The sequence below is a fragment of the Podarcis pityusensis genome (genome assembly GCF_964106645.2).
Source record: "Podarcis pityusensis genome assembly, chromosome: 7".
In the NCBI taxonomy this organism is placed as follows: domain Eukaryota; kingdom Metazoa; phylum Chordata; class Lepidosauria; order Squamata; family Lacertidae; genus Podarcis; species Podarcis pityusensis.
The window spans coordinates 41,191,972-41,219,633 of NC_138031.1; the positions used below are offsets into that span (position 1 = coordinate 41,191,972).

At 39.3% G+C, this 27,662-nt stretch overlaps 1 protein-coding gene across 1 annotated transcript in view; it reads right to left on the reverse strand.

The window, feature by feature from the left end:
- Nucleotides 1–27,662, reverse strand: part of LOC308481459 (chloride channel protein C-like) — an 86,948-nt gene that overhangs the window by 13,338 nt on the left and 45,948 nt on the right. Inside the window, exons 12-13 of the mRNA XM_081013839.1 lie at nucleotides 24,484–24,650; nucleotides 18,179–18,358 (exon numbers count right to left, since the gene is read on the reverse strand). Coding sequence (XP_080869965.1) covers nucleotides 18,179–18,358; nucleotides 24,484–24,650 — 347 coding nt within the window. The remainder of the gene's footprint in view (nucleotides 1–18,178; nucleotides 18,359–24,483; nucleotides 24,651–27,662) is intronic.

The window sequence follows — 27,662 nt, forward strand, 5'->3', positions numbered from 1 at the left end:
AGGTTCCGTGACATTCTATGGAGATGAGAATCCTGGACAGTCGGCATTCCCACCCTTATGGAATAGCCCTACATACATACATCTGTACCCATACTGGCTCCCTACCAAATATGCAGCAGAAGCGAGTCATGGCTGGAACATGGCCTCCAAGGGTAAGTACTATCCTACATGTTCTGACCTACACACACACACTTCATGCACTTATTCAGGCACCAAACACCTAAGTATGGGAAGATAAACTTAAATGTGCTCTGAATAAATCACAAATGGAACAAAATATTCAGTTTAAAAAGTACCCCACTTACTGTATTAAGCAATCTTCTTAGAGAACGACTCTTTTTAATTGTGCTAATCTTGGAAAAATGTAGCCTCTTAGAAAGTTTATTTCTCAGAGTTTTCTTTCAAAGCCGCAAAGAAGAAAGATTTGAAAACTGCACTGGACATTTTCTTTTGAGCAGGATGATCATCTATTTGTTTGTTTTTTATCTGAATATTTTTATTTTTATTTGTACTTTGATCAGATTTTCAGGAGGGAACCTTTTGCATACAAGCACTAAGGCCATTTCACCATATTTAGTTGATCAGTCGTATGAGTTTTCATTAATCAGTTAAATTTGCATATGAATGGGAAAAATTAGTTCTGAAGGTGGAGGAGGAACTGGATAGTGACCCTCAACTGGTCTATAGAAGATACTGTTCCTGTGACTATTGTTTATACACCTAACTTGGGTAAATCTGCATTCCTGTCACTTAAGTGGCTTTCTACATGATCAATAAAAGTAAGCCCTTAGTCTTTGCATGATAAACCCTTTCAATGAGAACAGCATAATATCCTGTCAGTATGTGTAAAGGATAGGAACAGCCTTCTTGTGAAAAGAAAGAATTATTCTATTTTAAACATAGACTAAATAGTGTTCCTTGCTCCTCTAAAAACAGTAATAGATATATGCTCTAGCATAGTGGAAGGTAAATGTTTGAAAAATATGTGTGTGTACACACACATGCACTCAACAAAACCATGGGCTATATGCCAGAGAAACAGAGGAGGCAAATCCTGACTGTGATTTGCTTCAAAAATCTACATAGTTAAAAGAGCACTCCTACACTCTAATTGTGCTGGAGGGGACGGCATACTTTCCAAAGTATTACAATAGATATAAAGTATTCTAGATGCCTGTGACATTCAAGTAATTAAATTATACACAGAAATGACAATAGCAATTAATGTTTTAACTGAGCATATTGTGCTTTTGCTACTCAGAAGCTGAAATAGTCCGGTGGAGAAGCTGAGGGAGAATAGGAAATCTGATTAGAACAAATGAGAAACTAATGCACATTTTTTTGTGCAATACACTTATAGTGAAGGAAGGCCTTGAAAGCAATTATGACATTGGGTTGTATCCAACGCTAGTCCTACACAGAGTAGGCCCACTGAAGTTAATGAGCATGACTAGCTTAGGTTCATGGATTTGAATGGATGTACCCCAAAGAATTGGATAAAACCCACTGAAATTTTCCCTGTTGAATGGCCAAAATAGGTCAATGTATCATCTCATTGTATTCTCTTTCTTAAGCAGCACATACTCAAAACATATGGTTACACTGATGAAACACACGTGTCCCCAAGCAAATGTTGGCTTAGCAAGTTTTTTATTTCGTTTGCCAACCGGAGGAAAAAGCATACCTAATAAACATATAATAACACAGACGTAGTCTTTTGGATCAATTATTTATCTCTAAAAGGATATTACTGCATAATGCAGCTTTAAGTTTTCAACTTTGTCATATTTTCTAAACTATGATCTCTTCGATTTACTTTCAGTTATGTGACACTGCACTTTACTGGAGTGAAAGCATGCATTAGCTAAACAATGCAGTTTGGAGTTAGTGTTCCCATGCATCATCATGAAAGTGTTTGTCTCGTCAGTGGTGTCATTATTGTTACTGAGTACATCTGCTCTGCCATTGCTTTCTAACACAAGAGCCATTTCTTACCAGAGAAACTAATTCAAGACTATGGATGTTTTCGAACAATCTTCCAGATTATAGATTTGATGAATTTTAACAAGTAACTGGCTCAAAAGCGCCCCCTTCCTCACCACTCCTCTCACACACAGAACTTAATTGATGAGTTCCTGTTATGAGCAAACCATAGTCTGCTATCACAGCGAAACTAAGGAAGGATTATAGCTCAGTAGCAGAAGCATCTGCTTTGCAAGTAGGTCTCAAGTTAGTGTCACCATATTTCAAAAAGTGAAACAAAAGTTAGTGAGCTTTTTTGGCAAAGTTGTTGAGCTTTTTGGGCAAAATAGCAAAAGAAAGAGGGGGGATGTTTTGGAGCGTATTAAAAAGTAAAATCACACCCCAAATGGCACTGCTGACATGGGTTGCCATATGTCCAGATTTTCCTGACATTTTCCCAATTTCCGCCCAGACACTTCTTCCAGCAACAGTATTCAGGGTATGTCTGGAAAATTCCAGATGTATGGCAACCCAATCTCAGATGCAATCCCTGGTAGAACTGTCCCCTGCCTGGAATCCTGGAGAGCAACTGTCAGTCAGTGTAGACAATACTGTGCTAGATGGACCAAAGTTCTGATTCAGTATAAGGTGGCATTCTTATGTTCATAACCAACAAGCTATGGGTTTGAGCAATCTCACTATGCAAATTAATAATAAATGTAACTTATTATTCTTTTTGAAAACAGTGTCAATAAAACTAAGAGGGTACATTGACTTTTCCTTACAGAGATGTTTTGCTACTACTTGTGTGGGTACTACCAGCACTTCACACTTTCACTTCTAAGTATGCAGTACAAGAATTCATAGGAGTTCCAAGATAGCTGCTAGAGAACCATTCACACATTAGTAGAATTCTAATGTGGAGTGTGGCAACATTTTGAAGTCATCTAATTACAATGCCTTATTTCCTGGGGCACCAGAAACAAGCCTCCGTTTGCAAAAATAGCTGAGCTTCAAATAACTCTGTTGTCAGAATGAATCCTGAGAAATTGAATCCACCAGTTTGGAAAGGCAGGAATGAATGGATGAATAAATGAATGAATGAATGAATGAATGAATGAATAAACTCACAGACTGCTAGCTAGTAACAATTCATTGCCTAAGGTCATATTTTTTAGCAGTAGAGGAAATGCTTAGGCTGAACTTTTAAATTTTAAATTTTAAAAAAATGCATGAGCAACCAATACAGGGCACAAACTATGCTGGCTTATTAATGTCAGACTATCAAAAAATGAGCAAAAAATATCTGCCACTCAAGTGAACTGGCAGAATTTCCCTCCCCACTTTTATGTTGGCTTACTGTCAGTTTCAGGTTGAATACGTTTCCGGCAATGCCCACTCTTTTGCAAAACGGTTTAGCCTGAAGACTACCAATTTCTAACAACGACTGAAATTTCAGTAAGCTCCGAGGATGGGAGGAGAAGGAGCTGCTTCAGTGATGAAATTACACAGAAACGCAGGTAAACTGCCAGAAGTTTCTTATTTGCTAAACCAGCAATACAAGGTTTTCACTAGTTTATCTTTACAGGCAAAGTGTTGGACATTTGTACAGACACGATACAGCATTATGGTTTCTGGTTAATCACCTTTTTCTGTTCTGCTAAATACAGGTAAATCGAAAATATTTCCTTTTGTTGAAAGGCAGACAAGACAAACAAGCAACAACAGATTTACTGCATTGTTCAGAACAGAAAAAGAGCACTGCTCTTGCAGTGACTGTTGTCATGGTGATTAACCAGATGCCTGTGGGAAGCACAAGCGCTTGTGCTCCCACAGTATGCTGAAGGTAGTACACAGCCATTGTGGCAAGTAGCCATTGATAGCCTTACCCTCCATTAATTTGTCTAAAGGCTTTTTAAAGTCATCCAAGATGGTAGCCATCGCACAAGGATGGGGGAGAAATTCAATTCTGTTGCCATTTTAATGAGAAACTACCCAATTTGTGCTTGTCAAACCAACATGCAAACTGAAACACAGCTCCCCTTTGAAATTTGTTTTTCTCCAAATTTTGCAATGCAGTTCTCCAGTCAAATGACATGTACAAAATGCATACATTAGGGGAAAGTTTGCATCGCATCAAAAGTCAAACATTAGTTAAAGTAACACAAAAATGTGTTGCATTAGAGGAAATTGCTTGCAAAAATGTGACTATTTGTCAAAACTACACAGAAGCATATTAAATAGGAGAAATTCACACTAAGATACTGACAAATTTTCATAAGAGAATTTTATTCATACACCCCTACCATCACTACAGCTTGCAGTAGTGAATTCTGTGATTTAACTACGTGCTGTGTGAAGAAATACCTCCTTTTTTCTGTCCTGAACCTCCCACTGTTCAGTTGATATGGAGACAGGATGAAGTGAACTGAAAAACAAGAAACTGAGAGCAACCAAAAATTGACAGATTTGTCCATATTTCTGCCTGGTCAATAACAGGTTCCTGTCTACATTACAAAGACTAAACAACAACTAAACGCAAAGAAAACAGAACAGTTCCTTGGTAATTACTTCTCAAACTTTTCACAAATTGATACAAAAGCTTAACAAATGTGCTTATTATAGCAGGAGTCTTTGAATAGCAAAATTCAATGACCCAAAGACTGAGCCGCAATAAAAAAATACAATATGTCTTGTGAGAGAGCCAAACAAGATGTAATGTTACATGAGAGATGCAGAGGCAGTATGTCTACGGGGAAAATTTGTTCTTATTTTTACTGGAAAACAGTTTCTGTGCTTAAGAAGACGGATTTCTCAGCCCTTTCCTTTCCCGTTGTTTGTCCCCTCAAAATTACTTTATTTTCCCTCTTCACAACCAAAGAGGGAGAGAGACAAGCTGATTGGGGAGGACAGTTTTGAGCAGACCAATGGCAATCCTTTCCCTCCTGCCAGTCAGCCATTTGAACTTGGACCCTCCAGTGCCCATATAACAACAATTCTCTCTCTTTATTTATAAGACACTTACCACAAAAGTCCCTAAGAGACTTACAAAAAAAGGTTAAAAGCCAAAAGGCATAACATATAAAGCAATACATTTTAATAAAACCATTCCAATAACCCATACACAAATCCAGCAAGCGAAAAACAAAAGCTCCTGCAGCAAGGACATTTCATTTTTTTTTTATAAGATATTTATTGAGATTTTCCAAATGTTACAATATAAAAATGAAAAAAAGAAAAAAAAGAAAAAATACAAAATAAAAATAAAAATGATTAAAAACCACTCAATTTTTCCATTACTTATTTTTCCTTAGCTTGTTTCCCAGACCTCCTCATACCTCCCTTTTTTGTATTCCAGTTCAATTTGTTGGTTCAGCAAATCCTTACCCTCTTTGTTTATCCTAATCTTTGGTCTTAAAATAGTAACGTTAGATTTTTATGTATTAACAACCCATTTTTCATATTCCCTTAAAGCATTACAGCTGGAAACCACTTAATTTCTATCCAACATCGTTCTAACATTCATTAATTTTACAATATTTCTGTAGATAGTCTTTGAATTTCTTCCAATCTTCTTCCACCGACTCTTCTCCCTGGTCTCGGATTCTGCCAGTCATTTCTGCCAGTTCCATATAGTCCATCAGCTTCATTTGCCATTCTTCCAGAGTGGGTAGATCTTGTGTCTTCCAATACTTTGCAATGAGTATTCTTGCTGCTGTTGTGGCATACATAAAAAAAGTTCTGTCCTTCTTTGGCACCAATTGGCCGACTATGCCTAGGAGAAAGGCCTCTGGTTTCTTCAAGAAGGTATATTTAAATACCTTTTTCAATTCATTATATATCATCTCCCAGAAAGCCTTAATCCTTGGGCACGTCCACCAAAGGTGAAAGAATGTACCTTCAGTTTCTTTACATTTCCAGCATTTATTATCGGGCAAATGATAAATTTTTGCAAGCTTGACTGGGGTCATGTACCACCTGTATATCATTTTCATAATATTGTCTCTTAAGGCATTACATGCCGTAAACCTCATACCTCATAACTGTTCCCAGTCAGCCATCATTATGTTATGTCCAACATCTTGTGCCCATTTAATCATAGCAGATTTCACCGTTTCATCCTGAGTATTCCATTTCAACAACAAGTTATACATCTTTGACAAAATCTTAGTTTTGGGTTCTAACAGTTCTGTTTCTAATTTTGATTTTTCCACCTGGAAACCAATTTTCTTGTCCAAATTATATGCCTCCATTATCTGATAATAATGAAGCCAGTCTCGCACTTTGTTTTTTAATTTCTCAAAACTCTGCAATTTCAGTCTATCTCCGTCTTGTTCCAAAATTTCCCAATATTTCGGCCATTTGGCCTCCATATTGAGCTTTTTCAGAGCTTTTGCTTCCATCGGTGACAACCACCTTGGGGTTTTATTTTCCAATAAGTCCTTGTATCTTATCCAGACATTAAACAATGCTTTCCTGACAATATGGTTTTTAAATGCTTTATGTGCTTTGACCCTATCATACCACAGATGTGCATGCCATCCAAATACATTGTTAAAACCTTCTAGATCCAAAATGTCAGTGTTTTCAAGAAGCAACCATTCTTTCAACCAGCAAAAAGCTGCTGATTCATAGTAAAGTTTAAAGTCTGGCAGGGCAAATCCACCTCTTTCCTTTGCATCTGTTAATATTTTAAATTTTATTCTAGGCTTCTTGCCCTGCCAGACAAATCTAGAAATATCTCTCTGCCACCTCTTGAAACAGTCCATTTTGTCCACAATTTGCAATGTTTGAAACAAAAACAACATTCTAGGCAATACATTCATTTTTACCGCAGCAATACGGCCCAGCAGTGAAAGCTTCAAATTTGACCAAATTTCTAAATCTTTTTTCACTTCAGCCCAGCATTTTTCATAGTTGTCTTTAAATAAATTCCCATTTTTTTCTGTCATGTTAATCCCCAAGTATTTAACTTTCTTAACCACTGTTAAACCTGTCTCATTCTGAAACCTCTCTCTCTCCATTGGTGTTAAATTTTTCTCTAAAACCTTGGTCTTTAACTTATTCAATTTAAATCCTGCAACTTGACCAAATTCTTGAATCAGTTCTAAAACTCTTTTAGTACTAGATTCTGGCTCCTGTAACGTCAATACTAAGTCATCTGCAAATGCTCTCAATTTGTACTGTTTGGCTCCGACCTGTATACCTTTAACCAACCGGTCCCTTCTAATCATATTCAGCAGAACCTCCAGGACCGATATAAAAAGCAATGGGGAAATTGGGCAACCTTGTCTTGTCCCTTTTTCTATCCTAAATTCTTCCGTCACCACATTATTTACTATTAGTTTAGCCTTTTGTTCTGAATAAATTGCACTTATACCGTTTTCAAAACCTTGGCCTACCCCCATCCCCTGTAGGTTCTTCTTCATAAAACTCCAAGAGATATTATCAAAAGCTTTCTCCGCGTCCACAAATATCAAAACTGCTTTAGTATTTATGTTCACTTCTAGTTTTTCCAAAATATCGATTATATTCCTCAAATTATCGGACAAGTGTCTTCCCGGGAGAAAGCCCGCTTGGTCTTTATGAATCTCTTCCATCAATACTTTTTTCAATCTCTTGGCCAAAATGTCTGCAAAAATTTTGTAATCCACATTAAGTAACGATATTGGGCGGTAGTTCTTAAGCTGAGTCTTTTCAGTCTCTGTCTTCGGTATAAGTGTAATGTACGCCTCTTTCCACGACTCTGGTGCCCTTTTCCCTTCCAATATTTCATTGCAGACTTCCTTTAAAGGTTGTAATAACCACTCTTTCAAAGATCTATAATATCTAGAAGTCAGCCCATCTGGTCCTGGAGATTTGCCTAATTGCATGTTTTGAATGGCACCTTCTACTTCCTGTTCAGATATTTTATAGTTCAACATTAGTTTACTATCTTGGGAGATTTTTTGTAATCCATTTGTCTTCAGAAATCGGTCTATGTCCATTTCTTTCTGTGGCCCTTGTGTATATAGTTGTTTAAAATACCTCTGGAAACAGTTTCTAATCTCAGTTGGGTTGTGTATATTCTTTCCTTCCACTTCTAAATTTGTAATAGTGTTTAATTTTTGTCTTTTTTTCATTTGCCAGGCCAGCAATTTCCCACATTTGTTAGCAGATTCAAATGTTTTTTGTCTCATTTGTTTGATTTTCCATTCTATTTCCTGGTTCATCATTTCCATATATTGTACTTGATATAACTTTATTTCTCTCAAAATCTCTTGTGACTTTGGTTTTGCTCTCAATTTCTTTTCACTTTCTTTTATTTTCCCAAAAATTTTATCTTTCTTCTCATTTTGACTTCTCTTCTTTATTGCATTCTGTTGTGTCAGAAACCCTCTCATGACAGCTTTGCTTGCGTCCCAGATTACTCTTTTTTCTACATTAGTATTCATATTTATTTCAAAATAGTCTCTCAAGGTTTTTTGGGCCTTTTTATACACTTCTTCATCTCTGAATAAGGTGTCATTCATCCTCCATCTGAAGGGGCCAGTTGATATTAGTTTCAACTCCATCCTTACAGCATTATGGTCGGAGCAGGTTTTTGGGCAGATTTCCACTTTCTTTATCTTTGGTGCCATTCCTCTAGTTACCCATATTTGGTCAATTCTAGTCCATGTCATCTTGGCTTCAGAAAAGAAGGTTCCCTCTCTTCCCAAGGGGTTCTTTGTTCTCCAAGTATCAACTAAGTCCAAATTATCTGTCATCTCGAAGAATGTTTTCGGTAGTCTACCATCCTTGGTAACTACCTGTCTTTGTGCCTTATCCATGTTTGTAGATACTACTCCATTCATATCCCCCATCAAAATCAGATTGTAATCCAAATAGTCCATTAAGGTCTCATGCAACTTTTTAAAGAATTCAGATTTCCCCTCATTCGGTGCATAAATTCCTACTATCAAAAATTTCTCTCCTTGAACTTGAATTTCAATTGCCAGAAATCTTCCTTGGTCGTCTTTAAAAATAAATTTCAGTGATAGTCTCTCCTTTGCATAAATCACAACTCCTCTTTTTTTAACTTTGTCAGATGAAATAAACTCCTGTCCCAATCTCTTGTTAATCAGTAGTTTCCTGTGTAACCTTGTTACATGTGTTTCTTGTAGACAAATCAAGTCCAATTGTTCCTTTTTTAGTAAATGAAAAACACTTTTTCTCTTCCGAGGAGAGTTTAGACCATTACAATTCCAACTCAACAGTTGCAAAGCCATGATGGGGTTACTTCGCTTTACCCCCAACTGTGCCAAGTGTCTGTTCTTGTTCTGTCAGTGGTGTCACTTTCTCTGGACCATGCAATCCAAAAGATAGGTTTGCTATATCTAGTATTCCTTTTTCCAGTGCTTTTGGCTCTTCTCCAGATTCCACTTCTTTCTGTAGATCTTCTCCGTGATCCTTCAAAAACCTATCCTTGTCATTGACTGATCTTATTTTTATCTTTCTTCCTTTATATTTAAAGGGCAGGCCTTGAGGAAATTCCCACCTAAAGATAATTCTGTTACTTCTCAACAGGGCAACCAGATCTCCGTAATTAAGCCTTAAATCCAAAAGATGTTTTGGAATATCCTTAAATATCTCCACACTTGAGTCATAAATTTCTAGAGTCTTTTGGTAATGCAGATTCAAGATTTTGTCTCTCTCCTCTTTTGTTCGAAGGGTGATCAAGCAGTCTCTCACCTTGTTCTTCCTTCCTCCTCTTCCAAGTCTAAATGCACTCACTATCTTAAATTCTTCCTTCCCCAAATCCTGTTGCCAGAAATCTGCAAATTCCTGTGTAAGAAAATCAGCCAAATTATCTTTCTCACGTTCTGGTACAGCCCTGATTCTTAAATTTCTTTGTTTCTCCTTCAATTCAATCATAGACAATGTCAAACCGTGGTCCTCAAGTTGCCTATATATCGGTGGTATCTTCTCTTGAGTAGCAGTTGCTATATCTTTTGCTTCTTCAGCTGTCTTTCGGGTCGAAGCAGATTCCTGTAGTAATTTTTCAATAGACTCTGTGTTGGTATTCACCTTCTGTCCCAAATTATTAATGCTTGTAGTATTTTGGTCAATTTTAACTGATGCTTCGGCTACTTGTTTATTTGTTTCAGCTACTTATTTAGCTAAATTTTCCAAAGATTCATTAATTTTACCAAGTGCCTGAGCCAAAACGTCTTCGGACGACATAACTTTTGGTTTAACTTGTGGAGGTGCAGCCCCTGGTATTCCAGATGGTCCAGAAGGACCAGGTGTTGAAGCCCTTCACTGCAACGCAGTACCTGCCCGATAGGGTCTGCCAGACCTAGTAGTTTTTTCCTGCGTCAACTCTAACTTTCCTCTTCCATCTGCCATAACACTCTCATGAGAGTCCAAGGTCGATCCCACGGCTGGAATTTGTTTTGAAATGGAAAATTCCTCTAGCCCAGTTGTTATTGTAGCAATGTCAAGCCTCCTCTAGGGGGACACAGCAACAGCCAAGGCTTGCAACTTTAAGAAAAGAAAATAGTCCTTATAAGTCCCCCAATTCACATAAAAACAACAGTTTCAGTTGCACTTAATCAATTACTTTAAAGCCAGGAGAAGTTCAGAAACACTGTATCTCTTTTGCAGAGTTAGCTGTCAAAAGTCCTCTGCTTACCGATAGGCTTTCCACAGAGCGGCATTTCTTATCTCGGGGCAGTCCGTTCCCAGGTTTTAGGCGGTGGATTTTAGCTCCTTTCCCCCTTTTTTTTTTGCAGATAAATACAGTTCAAACCTTTCCCCCCTCCTCTCCTGCAATCCGGAGGGGAGATCACTTTCCTGATGTTGAGATTTAAATCTTTTTTCAAACGTCTTTCAGAGTTTCCGCTTACAGTCTCTTTGCTTTGATCTATTTACAAGAAAGGAAGGCAGACTTCCTGTTTATACCTTCCCGCTTCGGTGCCAAATTAACTTGTTTTTCCCTTTAAATCCAATTTAATCCTACTCACGGGTAGTTGCTTTCAAAGTCAGATTGTCTCAGGAAAAAGTCAGCGCTCTCCGATAACGGCTATGCGGCTTCACTCCGCGGAAGAAGCAGTCGACTCTCAGCACTGCGCCGCTCACCCCGTCTCGCTCCGGAGCCCTTAAAAGGGTCCCTTCGCAGTTTGGGGGGGCGCAAAAGGTGCCTGCCGAGTCCCCAGTTCACAGGCTTCACCCGCCTGTGATTTTTAAAGGGTCCCCGCTTCGCCGCAGCGGTCAGGCCCGATCCCGTGGAGCTGGTCCCTCAGAAACTCAGAGGGAGTCCGCCATTACCGATGGCGCCAACCCGGAAGTCTCCAGCAAGGACATTTCATTCAATAGCCCATCAACCAGCTTGTCATTATAATCCATCAAATGCCTGGAGAAGAGATAGCTTTTAACCTGACACTGAAATGATGTTCATCATGGTGCTAGGTGGAGCTCACTGGGGAGAGTGTTTCATAGCTGGGAAACCATAGCTAAAAAGGCCTTCTCCCTTGTTACAATCTTCCAAACCTACCTTAGACGGGGGACCTGAAGAAAGGCTTCAGAAGAGGACTGAAGGGTTTGGTTGGGTTCATACAGCAAGAGTTGCTGCAAAAGATATTGGGGTCCTAAGCTATATAGGGCTTTAAAGGCTAAAGCCAGCACTTTGAATTGGGCCTAGAAACTTGCAGGCATCCTGCACAGCTGTGTCAAGTTTAGTGTTATATGATCTGCTCATCTTGAGCCTGTCAGCAATTAGGTGTGCAGCAGCCAGGAATATTGTATAGCCAACAGACCAGAACTGAACTTCACAAAATCTAAAGTGCTTGTTTTCTCAAGATCTTCGAAGCCTCGTAGGTGGGAGATCAGTGGAAACCCATTGGAACAGGTTGAAAACTTTAAATACCTAGGCATCCTATATAATGCTTCCTGGAAATATCATTGTAAGCTTGCACTTAACAGAGAGGATACTCTAGCTCTGTCTATCACCCATCTTTTCTCTAACAGCTCCCAGCTTCACTAAAGGTCTTTAACGCCAAAGTAGCCCCCCAACTCCTGTATGGTGTTCCATTATGGATTGGTGCAGTTAACCAATTGTTGGAATGTATTCAATCCAAATTTCGGTGCCAAATCCTGGGGCTGCCTAACTGTGTGCCATATGGCTGGATACCATATGGCTTATGGCTCTGGATACCAAAGCATGACATTGTGGAGAATGTGGCAATATTTTTGAGTGACACTATGAAATTACATCACCATAGGTCATAAGAGCCATCTTCATACCTTATGATGTCTGGACAGTTTTATCCTAATGTATATCCTACTATGTTTTGTCAACTGTGTTGTGTTCTGATCAATGTATACGATGCCAACAAAGGAGATTGATTGAATTAGGTGGCCACATACTGCACTAGCTACAGTTTCCAAACTACCGTCAAAGGCAGTAAGCTAATACTTTTTTAAAAGGTCTCTTTAGTTTGTCACTCAGTCTCAGAAGCTGCTTTTGACATTCATTTGGAAAAGTGGTATCAAAATTCCTGCATTGCAGGGGGTTGGACTAGATGACCCTTGGGGTCCCTTCCAACTCTACAATTCTATGGTTCTATGAAAATAAGGTGGGTGAGAGACACTGGCTCCACAGAGAGAAAAGTGTTATATCCTAACTATATTATCTTTAGGTCTGGCTAAGATGTAACAACCTCAGTTCAAAAACAGATCCCGGTTTCTTATCTTGATCGCTAAGCAGCATGTTACCAAGAGAGCACAAGATTGTCTCCATGTTGTCCCCATCCGAACACCTTGGCTCATAATCCCCCTCTTGCCTGTTAACAACTAGCTGGCAAAAGCTGGCATGCCAGCACAAAGTGTGTTTGCATCACTAGTCACCATGAACAAGAGAGCTTCCAGTTCCTCTGTGCCTTAGGCTAAGGAGTTCTTGAATGCACAAAAGGCAAAAGTTCCCCAGATCATAACGCAATCAGGAAAACCCCTTACCACTTACCAAGTGACTATTCACAGCCCAGAGTTCTTCCAAATAGTACTGAAAGCACTCACCTAGCCTGAAGCACGAGTCTATTCAGTAAAGCACAGGCCATCAACCTCCCTTTTTCATCTGGAAATCTTTATTTCTGTTGCCACCTGAGCTGCTGCCAGTTTCTGTCTTTTTAAGGCTATAACTGGTTTTGGCCCCCTGAACTCAGCTTGATTTAAAGAGAGCACTCTTGCAGGCACACATGCAGTGTGACAGATTCATGGAACTCCCAGTTTTGGGGGCCGATCTCTCACTCCATTGTCCTGCAATCCTTGTTGGTAAAGCCTTGCCAGGCCACACCTGCTCTTCACCCCAATGTTGAGGACCCCCATTCACCCTCCCTTTGAAGTGTTTTCAGTCAAACCTATTGCAATATGTCCTTCCTTTGATTATATCCTCCCTTCCTTTGATTTCCCCCTCTTTCTAGCTTCCCAGCTTCCACAGCATCCCCCTTTCTTCCCCCTGCTTCCTAAACTGAAGCACCACACCATGCAGCCACTCACAGCTCACTTTTGCCTAATCTTTCACTCCCCCACTTCTGGGACAAGCCTTGTGTAAGTTAGCTTCACCTTTTTCTGGAAAAAATCTCTGGCCTTGCCTTCTCAGGTGTCTTGTGAACCACAAATGGTGATAATAAATGAATAATAATAATTGTGAGGAATAATAGTTGTGAGGATACTCTAACCCAAACCCAGAACAATACCCCTAAAATTACACACACTGTGCTACTATATATTGTGGATAAAAAAGAAATAAAGCTAGTTTTTGGATCAGCTCTATCAGACCTGAGAGAAGCCTGTCAGAATACAGCCAGGCCTACAGGGGAAAGATTCTCCTAGCACTAAAGTATTCACTCTTAGTTATTTGTGGTCCTGAAGGGCTAGTTCCCTGGACATAGAAATGTAGATGCTGGGCATATATAGAATGCACGTCCCATGCAAACATAGTTACGACCACAGTGTTCCGGTTCGGTCATCAAGGAAAACTCCTTTAAAACGACATAATATAAAGCAAGGCATACAAAAAAAAGAGACAAGAGTATCTGGACACATGGTTCATTTTTGGGTCAAGAAACCATAGTTTATCATTACATCTGAACTGTAAAATTGTCACAGTTTTCTGATAGGAACTCCAAAAACTGTAGTGTGGTACAGGTTTGCAGAACTGTTAAAATGTAGAAACGATAGGGATATTTTCAGCTAAATTATACTCAGAGTAGATTCATTTCAATTAATGGACCTGTTTGGTGGGGTCTGCTGTGCATAGGAATAACATTGAACACAGTCCTTAGGCTTCCTACTTCTCAAACAAACAGATAACACATTTTTCACAGTGCCTAGTACTGTTGGGTTCTCATCCCTTTCTGATTCAGGTGAAGATGCGGCAGACACCTTCACTTTTTATTCCCATTGTTTTGTGATTTAGTGCGGTATTTTACAACTATCAGACACTCTCTCACAATTGGCAAGTGATGGGAAGTTCAAAATGGTATGGGCAAGTTAACAAGGGAAAGAATGAGACAAGCATTTTGGCTTGATCATTTATTAGCATCAGTTCTGGTTTTATTGCAGTGGACAGCTGGGAAATAAATGAGTGGGTTATGTTTATTTAATGTAACATATTCAACCTGGCGGACACCATAGTTTGCGAGCCATGAGCAGTGTAGTTCTGTGGTTTCTCGTATGCTTTTTAATATCATCTAACGGAAGCATCAGGACAATGACAGAAAAACATTATAAGAATATATGTTGGTCTCTTCACACTTTGGGTTGGATCCAAACATTCATTGAATTTAGGATCCATTGAAGTTAATGGGTCATGACTTAAGTCCCAGTGGCCTGGTTCACATGACACAGTAAGCCAAACCATGGCTTATCATGGCCACACAAATGCACACACGCAACTGATTTGCTCCTCCCTGTTGCTTTTTGCTCCTTCGTCATACACTGCGCTAAGCCAAACCAGGACTTGTGGTTAAACCCTCTCCCTTTGCTAATCATACCATTGTTGCAGGTCATAGTTAGCAAGGACAGAGCTTAACCATACATCCAAGTTCAGACAACATGCTAAGCTAAACCTTGCCTTAGCTCAGCGTGGTGTGTGAGCAAAAAGGACCAAGCAGGAGCAAAGTGATTGCAAGCCTCTCTCCAGAAGCCCACGTATTCATGCAGTCACAGTAAGCCATGTTTTAGTAACTGGTTCTAAACAATGTTAAATATTGTATTTAGGGATGGGACCACAGATCACTTGACAGATTATCTGTTTTGCATGCAGAAAGTGTCTGATTCAATCCCTGAAATCCCCAGGAAGGGCTGGGAGGGACTCTTGTGTAGAAACATGCAGAGTTTCTGCCAGTCAATATAGGCAATATTGAGCTAGATGGACTAATGATTTGACATGGCATAAGGCAGGTTCTTAGGTTGCTATATCGCTGCAACCCACCTTGGGATCTTATGGTGCAGACGAGTAAGAAACAACAACAACAACAGTAGCAGCAGCAGCAACAACAACAGCAGCAACAACAACTTGTTAACTGAACCTGGATCCAACCTATTTTGTTTGTAGGCATACAGTACAAATGCAACATTTTAAAGTATGAATGTTTTGATTGGCTGACTCAATAGGAGAATCTTGTTTGCCCTTCACAATATGTGAAACTGCCGTGTGTGACAAGGAACATTGGGGGAAATTATCACAAGGGTTTAAAATTTGATGAAACTGAAATGAAATTCATATTACTTCACCCAAATATGCACATCATGGATTACACTCTGATAACTTGTATAGATTTCAAATCAAGTGACTCATCTTAAGGAACTTTTTTTTATTCTTCTGAAATGCCCAAATTATGTGAGCAAGTGGATATTCATAGTCCATCATCTCCAGGGTTTCAGGTTTAACTGAGTAAAGAGGTCCCTGCTTACATTCCAACTATTTCTAAATTTTTCTTGGGAAAAATGCATTAATGGTTGGGGGTGAGCAAGGAAACAGTTGTCTAGACGGCAAAAAGGTAGGGTGTTCTGTTCTAAATGTGTCCAATTTCTTATATATGTCATACACCCACCCATGTAAGCACACATCTTCTTGTTGTTTGCTCATCAAAACTAAGCCAAAGGTTATAATATTGGGATATTCCCCCAAGAACAGGTTGTTGTTGCTGCTTTCTTTTTTGATTGAAATACCATGATGGGATAGAGGCTATTTGTATGGTTTGCTTGTTTGTGAAATAATCTATTATAGATATCAGTAAGGGATGAGCAGAACAGCAATGTTTTGCACTGGACCAAACAACAGGAAACAAGGGCTACATAATTAACAATAGTTGAGTCAAACATGTGAATCTGACCATTTGCTTAATAACATGACTTCCATGTTTTATTCTTCTTAAAATTATGTAATAAAAAAGCTCATTAAAGCTTATGGACAGAGCAGTACAACAGGAAAATGCAGTGTCTTTGACTAGAAAGTTTTTCAAAGGAAGCTTGCTTACGCTTACCAACATTTGTATCCTCAGTATTTACCAATAGTTTCCAAACTGGCTTCCACCCAAACAGCAAGAGTGGGACAGCAAATGTTATGGTGGGGATCAGCAATTCCCAATTAGTTTGCAAGCTGCCAAATTGCTAGTTGCTGCAAAGTTACCTCAAAACCACTATCACAGAGGACATGCCACCCTAGCAGTTATATTTAGATGCCATCATTCCCTGGAAATTGTTAGCATATGAGTAGCTATAATAAGTAGTCATTGGTCTCCCTATAGAGCTGAGTGATGCCCATGACCATTAACACTTGGCCTTTCCCATATCTACTGCTTTCTCATCCTTACTTTCTTTTCTCAACTGTGACTCCCTCCACTTACTCTAAAGAGCTAGATTGCATGCACCAGATACCCAAGGTCAATATCAACAACTGAGTTCTCTGTTCAATGAGAATTTTAAAAGCAGCAGCATTGCTACTCCATTGTCTTTTTCTTGATATTGTACAAATTTGAGTTGTAAATGTGCTCTGTTCTTTAAAAAATAGAGAACAGCAGGAGGAATGAGTAGTTATGTAATCTCTCTGAGATATTTTTAAAAACATGAAAAGAAAACAGAAACTGGAAATTATTGCCAAGCATTCCTAGGAAGAGCCCAGCTGTGCCAAAACAACCACAACTGTGTACAAACACAGGATGCAAGCCTCCATTATAGAGGGCATTTAAGGCGGGTTTCCCAACTTCCTCTCTCGTGTTTCTTGGTCTCTTTTCTGATGAAGCGCATCTGGCCTCCATAACATCCAGAATTTCCCTCTAAACAGGTAACTGTTGCACTAAAAAAAGGCAGTAGCTTTCATCATAAAACATAGCCTATCTTTAGATTATTTGTGCTCTTGTATGACTACTAAACATTTCATATGTCCATATTTTTTATTTAAATAATTCATATGCTGCTTTACACAGTGGCTTGAGTAACTTTTTTTAATAAACGAAAAACCTGGGTTATATAGAAAAATCTGCTATTTATAAAGATTCCTGCTTATCTGTAGTTGTGGACAAAGGTAGGGTTGTTGTTTTTAACATTAAATTCACAAAAGGCTCTTTCTGTCTACAGACTGACAACTCACTAAGAACAAATGTCAGCTTTGATACAAGTTATTGAAGGATTGGAGACAATTGTGTACCATAGCACTACAAACCAAGTTATTGTGAGGCCAGAAAACAAAGCCATGTATATTCTGTTCTCTTGGAGTGGAAGTGCTTGCTGGCTTTATTTCCTGTTTACTGAAGCAAGCCATCACAAGCATTAGAGACTTTGCTGTTTCATCCGAATTCTGACATGTTTTATCTTGAAAGAGGTGAACTTGAGTAAGAGTAAACAAAGGGAAGTTTGCCAATGATATTTTAAATAAATAAAAATTGTGATCAATTTGATAACACACATCCTTCTGATTCATTGTTCTCATAAGCCTCCAAGTGCCTTGAGGTGTGTGCCTGTTTCTAAAGGAATATTGCACAGTTAACACAGAGGAACACACAGAGTGGTTTATGCAAACACGCACTGGCAAAAGTTGTTCCAAACTTTAAAGAGAAAACTGTTGCAGATCACAAGCCCTCTACTTCATGACATGTTTTCTCATTATTACAGTATGCTAAGGCCTTCATTCTTTGTTCTAAATATTGGCCTTAGGGGCCACTTATCTTCTGGGAAGAATGTAGTGGCTTCTTACCTCGTAATTGTTCCCAGGAACACCTCTGCCTGATCTGGCTTAGATTTGTAAACCACTGGGAATCCGCTATGGCTGGTGTTGGCAAGGAGTTGAGCCAAGAAAGCAATGTTTTCTCTTACATGGAGAACCCTGACATGAAGCTTCATGACATCTCTGGCAGCAAACAATTCCAGGTTTAACCTGAAAGACATAAAGCAGACAGCCAACAATTTATTTAGTAAACAAGGAACAAGGCACACCGTACCACATGAGTGTTTGATGACTTTATAATGTGCTGGTGAATTACTTCAAGCTGCAAATAAATTGGTTTTATTTTGTGAATATGTTGTTTCAAATGTAATTAACCAATAAAGTCATTATCAAGACTTTCCTGCCTATGAGTAAGATGCTTGATAAAACCAACCAGATGTAAGCATTAGTTTTCTAAGAGAAGATAAGAGCCATTAATCAGTTTCCATGAGTTTTTCTGCTTTTTAAAAAATGTTTTAATTCAAAATGAAATCCCCAGAAAATTATGTTCAGATTACAAAAAGTTCTTGGAACTAGGAGGAGAATGTAAAGAAGAAATAAAACTTTCATAATAACATAACAGTTAAAATGGTTCTCACCAATTGTTCACCAAGCTCAATAAGCTGCTGTGATCACTGATGTCCTCTTGGAGATATATGAAACATTAACAACTACTCTGGTCATGTTGTACAGATATCAGAGAACATCTGTACCACATCTGTTCTATTTATATTATTTTAAGTGTTGTTTATAAAGCTTGGTTGGCCACCATGAACATTCTGTAGAGGCATGTTGGCACAGTAGAAATTTTAAGAGAAAATCTGGTGTCACTAGAGGATTTCAACACTCTTGCTCCAAGGAGCTCAGGACATTGGACATGCTTCTCCCCTTTAACAACACTGTGTGCTACAGTAGGCAAAGAGATAGTGACTGACCCAATGTCACTCAGTGAGCTTCATGCAGAGTAGGAATATGGCCCTTGGTGAAAGGCAGTGTTTTATTTCTTGGGACTACAAAATTATTGAATACAGATGGGATTACTATACCAAGTAGTAGCATCTAGTCTTAGTTTACTTCTAACAAGTGACAATTGTGGTGATTAGCCTTTATCTGGTTGCACCACTTCAAACTGCAGGTGGCAAATCCCATGATTTAATAGTCCTCCATACAAAAAAGAAAAATCTGTACACATAAAAAACTACCGGTAAATATCTGGGAAAACATTATACTCTTCTTTCTGATATGCCATTTTTCTACATGCAGTGAATTTCTGTACAAAGGACCATTCAGCCATCTACCACCTTGAATGGTACCCTCTAGAAACAAAGTTACCACTTCATGCACTGTTTGTTGGAATTAGAGCTGGATGGCTGACTTTTTTTGTCCATTCAAGATTGGTCAAGTCTCCAAGGACCACACTCCAGTGGTGATTGTAAGCCAGAAAACACACCCTCTCTCTTGCATGTATGCATCATAGTTAGTCACCACTCATGAAGTCCACGACTGCACACTCACCACACATGGAAACCACAACCATACACACACAAAGCACTTTTCTTTCTCTCTCTCACACACACACATTCTTACATTGCTGGGCTGAGAGGGGAGGTTGAAACTCAGCACTGTGAGAAGGGCAATCACACACACACACACACACACACACATTAATAGCAAAGGCTCTTTCTCCATAAACTTGCAGGGGGCAGGAGTTACAGCCTCAAAAATGGCTGGTAGGGAGAGAAACTCAATGACCCTTGAGGTAACAGGATCCTTGAGGGGTGAGATAGATTCTCTCCCCCAACAACCATTTCAGGGAGTGTACTCTTTCTCCCCAACCCCACCCAAGGCAAGTTAATGGCAAAAGCAATCTCTCCATTAACTTGCACAAGAGAAGAAAGGCTCTCCTCCCAACCTAGGACTGTGGTGGGGAATAATGGTTTTGTGGCCTGGTCCAGCCTGCAACCTACAGGTTCACCATGTTAGGATATTTCCGTTCCTCCTTAAAAAGGGAGCAGGCTGTTGTGTGTCCCAAGCCTGCGTACTTCCTGCTCACAGGAAGTTTCTGTTTTGTATATAGCTTTTGTTTCTGTCTGTTGCCTCGACACGAAGGCAGGCAGTCATGTTTTTCCTTTGTTCTGACCAACGCTGAATAAAGTTGTAAATATGCTCTTCTGGGTGCATCTTCTGTTGTGGAGTCTGCTGCAAGGGCGTGCCTGAGTCCTGGAATGTGTCTGAGGCTCGTGTCTCTAATTGACTGATGCTGTTCTACGGGAGATCGGTGACTCGGCAGCTAAAAAAGCCAATGCACTTCTGGGCTGCATCAATAGGAGTATAGCATCTAGATCAAGGGAAGTAATAGTGCCACTGTATTCTGCTCTGGTCAGACCTCACCTGGAGTACTGTGTCCAGTTCTGGGCACCACAGTACAAGAAGGACACTGACAAACTGGAACGTGTCCAGAGGAGGGCAACCAAAATGGTCAAAGGCCTGGAAACGATGCCTTATGAGGAACGGCTAAGGGAGCTGGGCATGTTTAGCCTGGAGAAGAGGAGGTTAAGGGGTGATATGATAGCCATGTTCAAATATATAAAAGGATGTCACATAGAGGAGGGAGAAAGGTTGTTTTCTGCTGCTCCAGAGAAGCGGACACGGAGCAATGGATCCAAACTACAAGAAAGAAGATTCCACCTAAACATTAGGAAGAACTTCCTGACAGTAAGAGCTGTTCGACAGTGGAATTTGCTGCCAAGGAGTGTGGTGGAGTCTCCTTCTTTGAAGGTCTTTAAGCAGAGGCTTGACAACCATATGTCAGGAGTGCTCTGATGGTGTTTCCTGCTTGGCAGGGGGTTGGACTCGATGGCCCTTGTGGTCTCTTCCAACTCTATGATTCTATGATTCTATAGGATTGTTTGGAGATAACGTGGAGGCCTGCCCGATGGCTGGTCGTCTTTGTCTCCCTAGCAGTATCCCAACACACCTCCCCTGGATTAGAGTGATACCTTAGGTTGAAACTTAATTAAACCCATGACGACATTCTTCCTGAAGAACATTTTACAGTTATAAGCAGACATGCTCGTGGAAATCAGCATGAGAAAACAGGCAGCTCTGCTCATTCACATCTTTCCCTACTGGATGGTTGCATTTATCTAAGTAAACCTCACTCAGATCATTCACATCACTTGGTGGGAATGTTTATCTATTGACTAAATGAAGGGTTTTTTTCAAAACAACAATGGATTTTAGCTGGGCTTCTTGTAAACCATTGTTTTATTATGATAAGTAACATTGGACCTTATATAAATACATTTCAAGAGCTTGCTTTTTGGATGGTTTTATTTTCATGATGGTTGTCAGTAACATTTAGGCAGCCACATTAAGTTTTTAACTCTGAATCGTACAGAAAATTCACTAGGTGGCAATCATGGAAGTAGTTTGCCTGTTGATATTAATTAACCTTCCTTCATAGGGGAGGCACTCTGGTGCAGATGAGGCCTATGCAAAGGGTGGAGAACTATTTCATAAGCCCTTTCCTGGTTCTCACTGGGAATGTTCTAAATGTCTCCAGGAATGAAAGTGAAAGCTGCATATAGTAATCAATCAAGATATCCAAGAGTTTAATGTAGCTCAGACTAGGCACCAGTGTGCCCCCCCAAAGGAGCCCAATGAGGATTGAGCATGTTCAGTGGGCACATAATGTTGATTAACTATTGGGCAAAAGAAACAAAACTGTGAGGAGGAGAATGGAATAGAGTGGCTAGAATCCTGAACAGAAGCACTCCACACTGATTCATTTGGTTGCAGACTCCACTTGCTTATTTAAAATTTGTTTATACCCAGGAACGTGGTTGCAACTGTGTCACGTGGAAGATTTTAAAAGAAAAAGCAACTGTTATTTCATTTTATAGATTTATGCCCTCGTCCTTCATAAAACTCCCAGGCTTATAAATCATCACATTGGGGAATTAAGCAGAGAAATCTGATCCTCTGGTGTAAGGATTGTTGTGCTAAGCTTCAAATCATAACAATAATAACTTAGCTAGTATGTTAAAGGTGTTTCACATCATTATCTCAGTAATGTTTACAAGACCCCATAAGATGGGTCAGTGTTAGAACTAATAAATAAATTGTGACTAGCAATCCTATTGTTCTGCCAAAGCTGTGCATACAAGACGGGGTTCCTCTGCTTTGCCAGCTGGCTTATTATTCTTTATTAATTCAGAAATGAGTGTCTACTTTTGAGGAAATAGAATACACTTATGACTGAAGGAAACAAAGTTTATCATGTAAGTTAAATAGTAAGATATAAGTCATTAAAAAGTATTTAGCCAAAAATGTTTTCCAAAAATACTGAAGGGCCAAGGGAGACTAAGGAAAAGATGGGTCATGATTAGTACCTTTAAAAAGGGATTCCAAATAGCACAGAAAGTCATGCCACAACATCACACCACAATATGGAGAGGTATGCACCAGTATCGTGACAGCCATGCCAACACCTTCTTTCCATGAAACTTGTGTCTGGTCACACTGATTTTCTTATTGGCCTGGTTTGCACATCACACTGCACCATAGTTAAAATAAATTATGGTTTAATGTGAACAAGGACGTGCTGGTGCACACTGTTGAAATTGCAGTCATTTTGCTCCTCCCCAACTCCTGCTACTGCTGTACTACCAGGAGACAAACCATGGTCTATCTTGTTGGGTAATCCCAACCCAGGTTCATGGTTTGTTGCTTTCCCAACAAAGCATGTCCAGAAGCCAAAGTTTCTTCTTGGATTGTGACATGTAGTTTGTTTAGGGACAAGAAACCATGAGCCTGGGATCAGACAACACAAGCCAGACCATGGCTTTCTCCAGCAACACAACAGCAGCCAGAATGTGGGAGGAGCAACAGAAAAACCAGCATGCTGCTTGCTCATATTAAACCACAGTTTATTTTAACTCTTGTTAATGTGATGTGTGAGCCGGGCCTCTCTCTCTTTCTTAGTCACACACATACACACAAAACCAACCCATTTAATTTCAAGGTGACAGTTTCAACATGCAAATTTTCAGAGTGATTTCTCTATAAGTTCATTTCACTCCAGTTAAAAATGTACAAACTCCCACTTCAGAAAATCCAAGTCAGCAATATCAAAAGCTCAACTATGCAATACAATCAACTATTTAATGTAATGCCACTTTCCAACATGCTTTTATTTAAAACAATATACAATTACTTTATCATAGCCTGATTTCTTGGCTCCTCAAATCAGTTTTATGTGGCATATCATGCAGAAACAAAGAGAATTTTGACAAGGCTAACGTTAAGCTAGAACAGAACAAGCACCAGATTCACTCAGCACTTAACTTGTCCCATTAAAAAGTAGGCTGTAAGATATTTTCTTTCTGAAGTGTATAGTGGCTTATAAAAGCAGGAAGAGTTGCCAAGTTATAGAAGTGTTTGAGTACTCTTGCCCTCATTAAAAAGCACTCCCTGGCAGCCAGCAGCTCTGAGTGTTCCAGTTAGCTAGCTTTTATAACAGGGAGGGGACAATTTATGGTGGTATGCAGCATAACTAGAAGTCACAGTGCATCCCTCTGTTAGACACAGCTTAATCATCCAGTATCTAGAACATAACACACTGTATGATCTGACATAACTTTTTACAAGCAAAAGTGAATATCTATGATGTGCTAAAAGAAAAGAAAAAAGAATAGAAACTTTGTTCCCATTGTTCATTGGTTTATTAATGGGAAGCCTATTCAACATTTGGGGATTATGCCCAGCCTTGGCTGAAAAAGGCCACAATGAATATATTACCTCTTTCCCATCACTATATATCAGAAGTTTGTATCAGAAAAGAGACACACACTTAAAATGTCTCTTCTCTAGAAATTAGATTAGTGGGCCAGAAGTATAGCTCTTCTTTCCTTGCCAAAATGCTGCAATGCCAACACTCACTATAATTTAAGCAGTTTCTTGTGATACTAGAACAAAACTCATTTTGCTTCTTGTGTTAGGAGGCAATTGCAGATAAGTCTTCATCTGATATATACATGGAGATAGCTTTGCTATGCATTTTATGTTTTCAAGGGACATGATTCTGCATTTACTATATTTTCCTATCTTGTTTGGTTTTTTTCTGATGCAGCCAGAAGTTGAACTAGGTTCCTTCCAGGTTTCTGTTTGTCCCTAACTCAAAAGAAATCACACGTTATGGCCAAATCAATCTCTAAATCAGCAAATTAAAGACATCCAGTCATTTTACACTAACTCATAGAACAGCCACAATAGGAAAATAAGAATACACTCACCATTTTTTCCTATGGCAAACAAATGGTTCAGCATCTAAGTAGGGAATGGATTTCAGCTTCAGTAAAGAACTGTATAGAGACATGTTAAACCAGTCACCAACCATTTTGGCTAGCATGACTGCCAGCATGATGAGTAGCAAGGACTGTACATCATTTGTGATCTCTACCTAAAGTAGCAGGGAGATGAGAACATGCGTTACTAGAAAAGAAGTGTGTTGTTGATAATTAGAGGTCATCTGTTTAAAGAAACCGGTTAGATGTTTTATTTACAATTACATGGTACAAAAATTCTGTTAAACAAAATACTGTAGGCTTTATGCTCCAAACTAAGAAATAACTGCAGCATGATGTTACAATTAACAGCCATTTTCAGCACTTTTTGAATAGCATTGGTTGAGAGTTGAGAGTATTGTGGGCCAAATTTTATGGAACTCCCTTTCAGTTAAGGTCACGCCTGCACTCTATTGCAGCCATTCTGAAACTGATGCCTACAGCACTTTCTAAGCATGCCTGATGTGCTCACAGGCTCAAAAGAAGAAGAAAAAACCAGTATCCACTAAAATATGGAGGACCCACTAAAGTATGGATTCTCTAAGCAAGGAAGCATTCTGCTAAGAAGCTGCCAGAAGAAACAAAAGACTTTTCCTAACCAGCCCAAACAGAAACACTATGCATTTCTCAGATGCATTTTAGAGCTTTTTTGCTGTCCAGTAATCCCTACTTTGGGGTCACAGATAAAGATGGACAATTCAGTCAATTCCTGGTCCGTGTAACTTTCACTTTTATTCCTTCTCCATCCATTCCCTCCCTTTACCCTTTGTGTTGAACATCACTAAAATGCATTTTAAAATACTTAAAAGTTTTTTACAAGGTAGTCAAAGAGCTGACTTGATGTTTTAAAGTCTCTCCCCCACCCCTGAACAGGTAAGACCATCCTGAAGTGGCTGGAAAGTCTGGGTAGCAAAGCAGGATGAAAATGGGGTTGCAGATGTCCCTGGGAGTGATCAGAGACAGGCTAACATGACAGGTAGGGCTGGTGCCACAGTGGGTTAGGGTATCTGGATGTTAACCAGATGGTTGATGGTTCGAACCCACCCAGAGATGGCTGTGGGCATGATTCTTGCATTGCAGGAGGTTGGACTAGATGACCTTTAGTGTCCCTTTCAACTCAAAAATTCCATGATTCTATGCAGTCCCACCCATGGACATTGTAAAGAAAAATAATAACTGCCCTATCTGTATTTAACCTTGGTCAGAACGTCTTGCATGTCTTCTTTCAAAGGTAATTCTACAACATCCAGCCCATTTATAATAGATGGGTGGCTGCCTCACTACTCTTCCAATAACCTTGATGTGTGGCAACTGACATAGCCTTGCTGCCCTTATTCAATAATAGGTGAATTATGTGTGCTCCAGCACATGAGGTGTGTGAAAGAGAGAGCACTGAACCTGCAAAGAGGAGACTCACACAGATAATAAGACTGTTACAAAGCAAGTGTAAAGAATCCACTTGAATGTTTCACCTCAGCAGCCACTGAAGATGAAGTCTTAAATTATTAGGTACTGCATGTGAAACTGTCAAGACATATTTCTTCACACTTTGCCGTGAGATTAGTCAGCTTCAGCAGCTGTGTGGTTCCCCTGAGTACAAGGCACAATATAGGATGCAACAGAGGGGTGGAATTGTGCTACCCATCATCATGGATGTCACTCTCACAACAGCTACTCTCAGGTAGATGTTCATGGACCAATCTAGACATGGTAAGGGAGAGCCATGTACAAAATCACCTGTGTTTCAACACTTAAATGTAGCTGCAATGGAATGGGCAGTTTGGAATAGTACAAAAGCACCATGGAAGAGGCTTAAAGCTTTCCCTTTATGCCATTTTCCTGATTGAAATTATTCTCACCAAAGCTATTAATTGTCCCATCGGAAGAAACTTGCAAGTACGCATGATATATCTGTACATTTCTCCCTGTGGGTCAAGCAGCAACTTAACGAGGGGCAATTTTAATCAGAAAAATAGCAAAGAGTGAAAGAGTGAACAGCTAACCTTCTCCCAAATCAGAATGGTGCACAGTTGCTTTTTTATGTTTTTAAATATGGGAGCTCCTATCTGGATCCTAAACTTCAAATGTAATTTAACTATGTAACACACATGTTAATTTCATTCCTTATAACTACACTTATGTATAAATATAATCTTAACTATTTTAGATTGTAGGCTCCTCAGGACAGTGATCTTTCTCTTGGCTGTTAGTAAGTCAAGTATAGTGTGCAGTGGTGACACCACAAATAATGATACAGAAACAATATAATTCTGAACAGTTCTCTAAATCATAACAGCCGCACTAACTGGGGAAAGACTCAAATTCTCCAATAAGGTTTGGCTTCTGGGGAAACACTGTATCCTCAAATAGAACTAGATCTCAAGCAAAAAAAAAAATGGAAAAGAGCACACCTGCTGCTCTATAAACTGATAATCTGAAAAGACCCCACCTCAAGAAAACTTGCTACTTGATTTGGGCTGCTCATAATAGGTAAAACTTCCCCTAGCCCTATACCTTGTAGAAACAGAACTTACACTGAAGGGACAGATATAAGAAGTAGACAAATTGGTGCTAAGATTTTTTTTAAAAAAAAATGGAAGAAAAGGAAGAGAAAGAAAAACAGGAAAAACAGCTTAACAGCCAGTAAATTTTATCTTTTAATCATGTGCAATGTAAAGTGCACTTAGGGGGCAGATCACAAGGAAAGATTTACTAGCTATGCTTGATTTCGCTATCTTATGTAATTTAGGTCTTATAGTGGTAACAGGCCATGCTAAAGACGACTTGCCTTTAGGGTTCCTGCTCCTCTACAGCCAGCACTGCTAATGGATTAAGGAAAAATACCATTAATAGGCAGATTTATAATTCATAAATCAGCAAATTAGTTTCACTTTGCTTACCTCATACATAATTGCACGCTTAGTGGAATGCTTCAGAGGCTTTTAGAAAAAACCAACCTTATTTTAGTCACTGGTGCAATTTTTCTGTAAGCCCTACAGTGATGTATACCCCACATCATTATAACTAGTTGGCCCCCTGTCTATTATTATAGTTTTATTACATAACACATACTTATGCATTTCATTAAGAGCATCAACAAGGCATGGCACATCAAAGAGAGGAGGGCA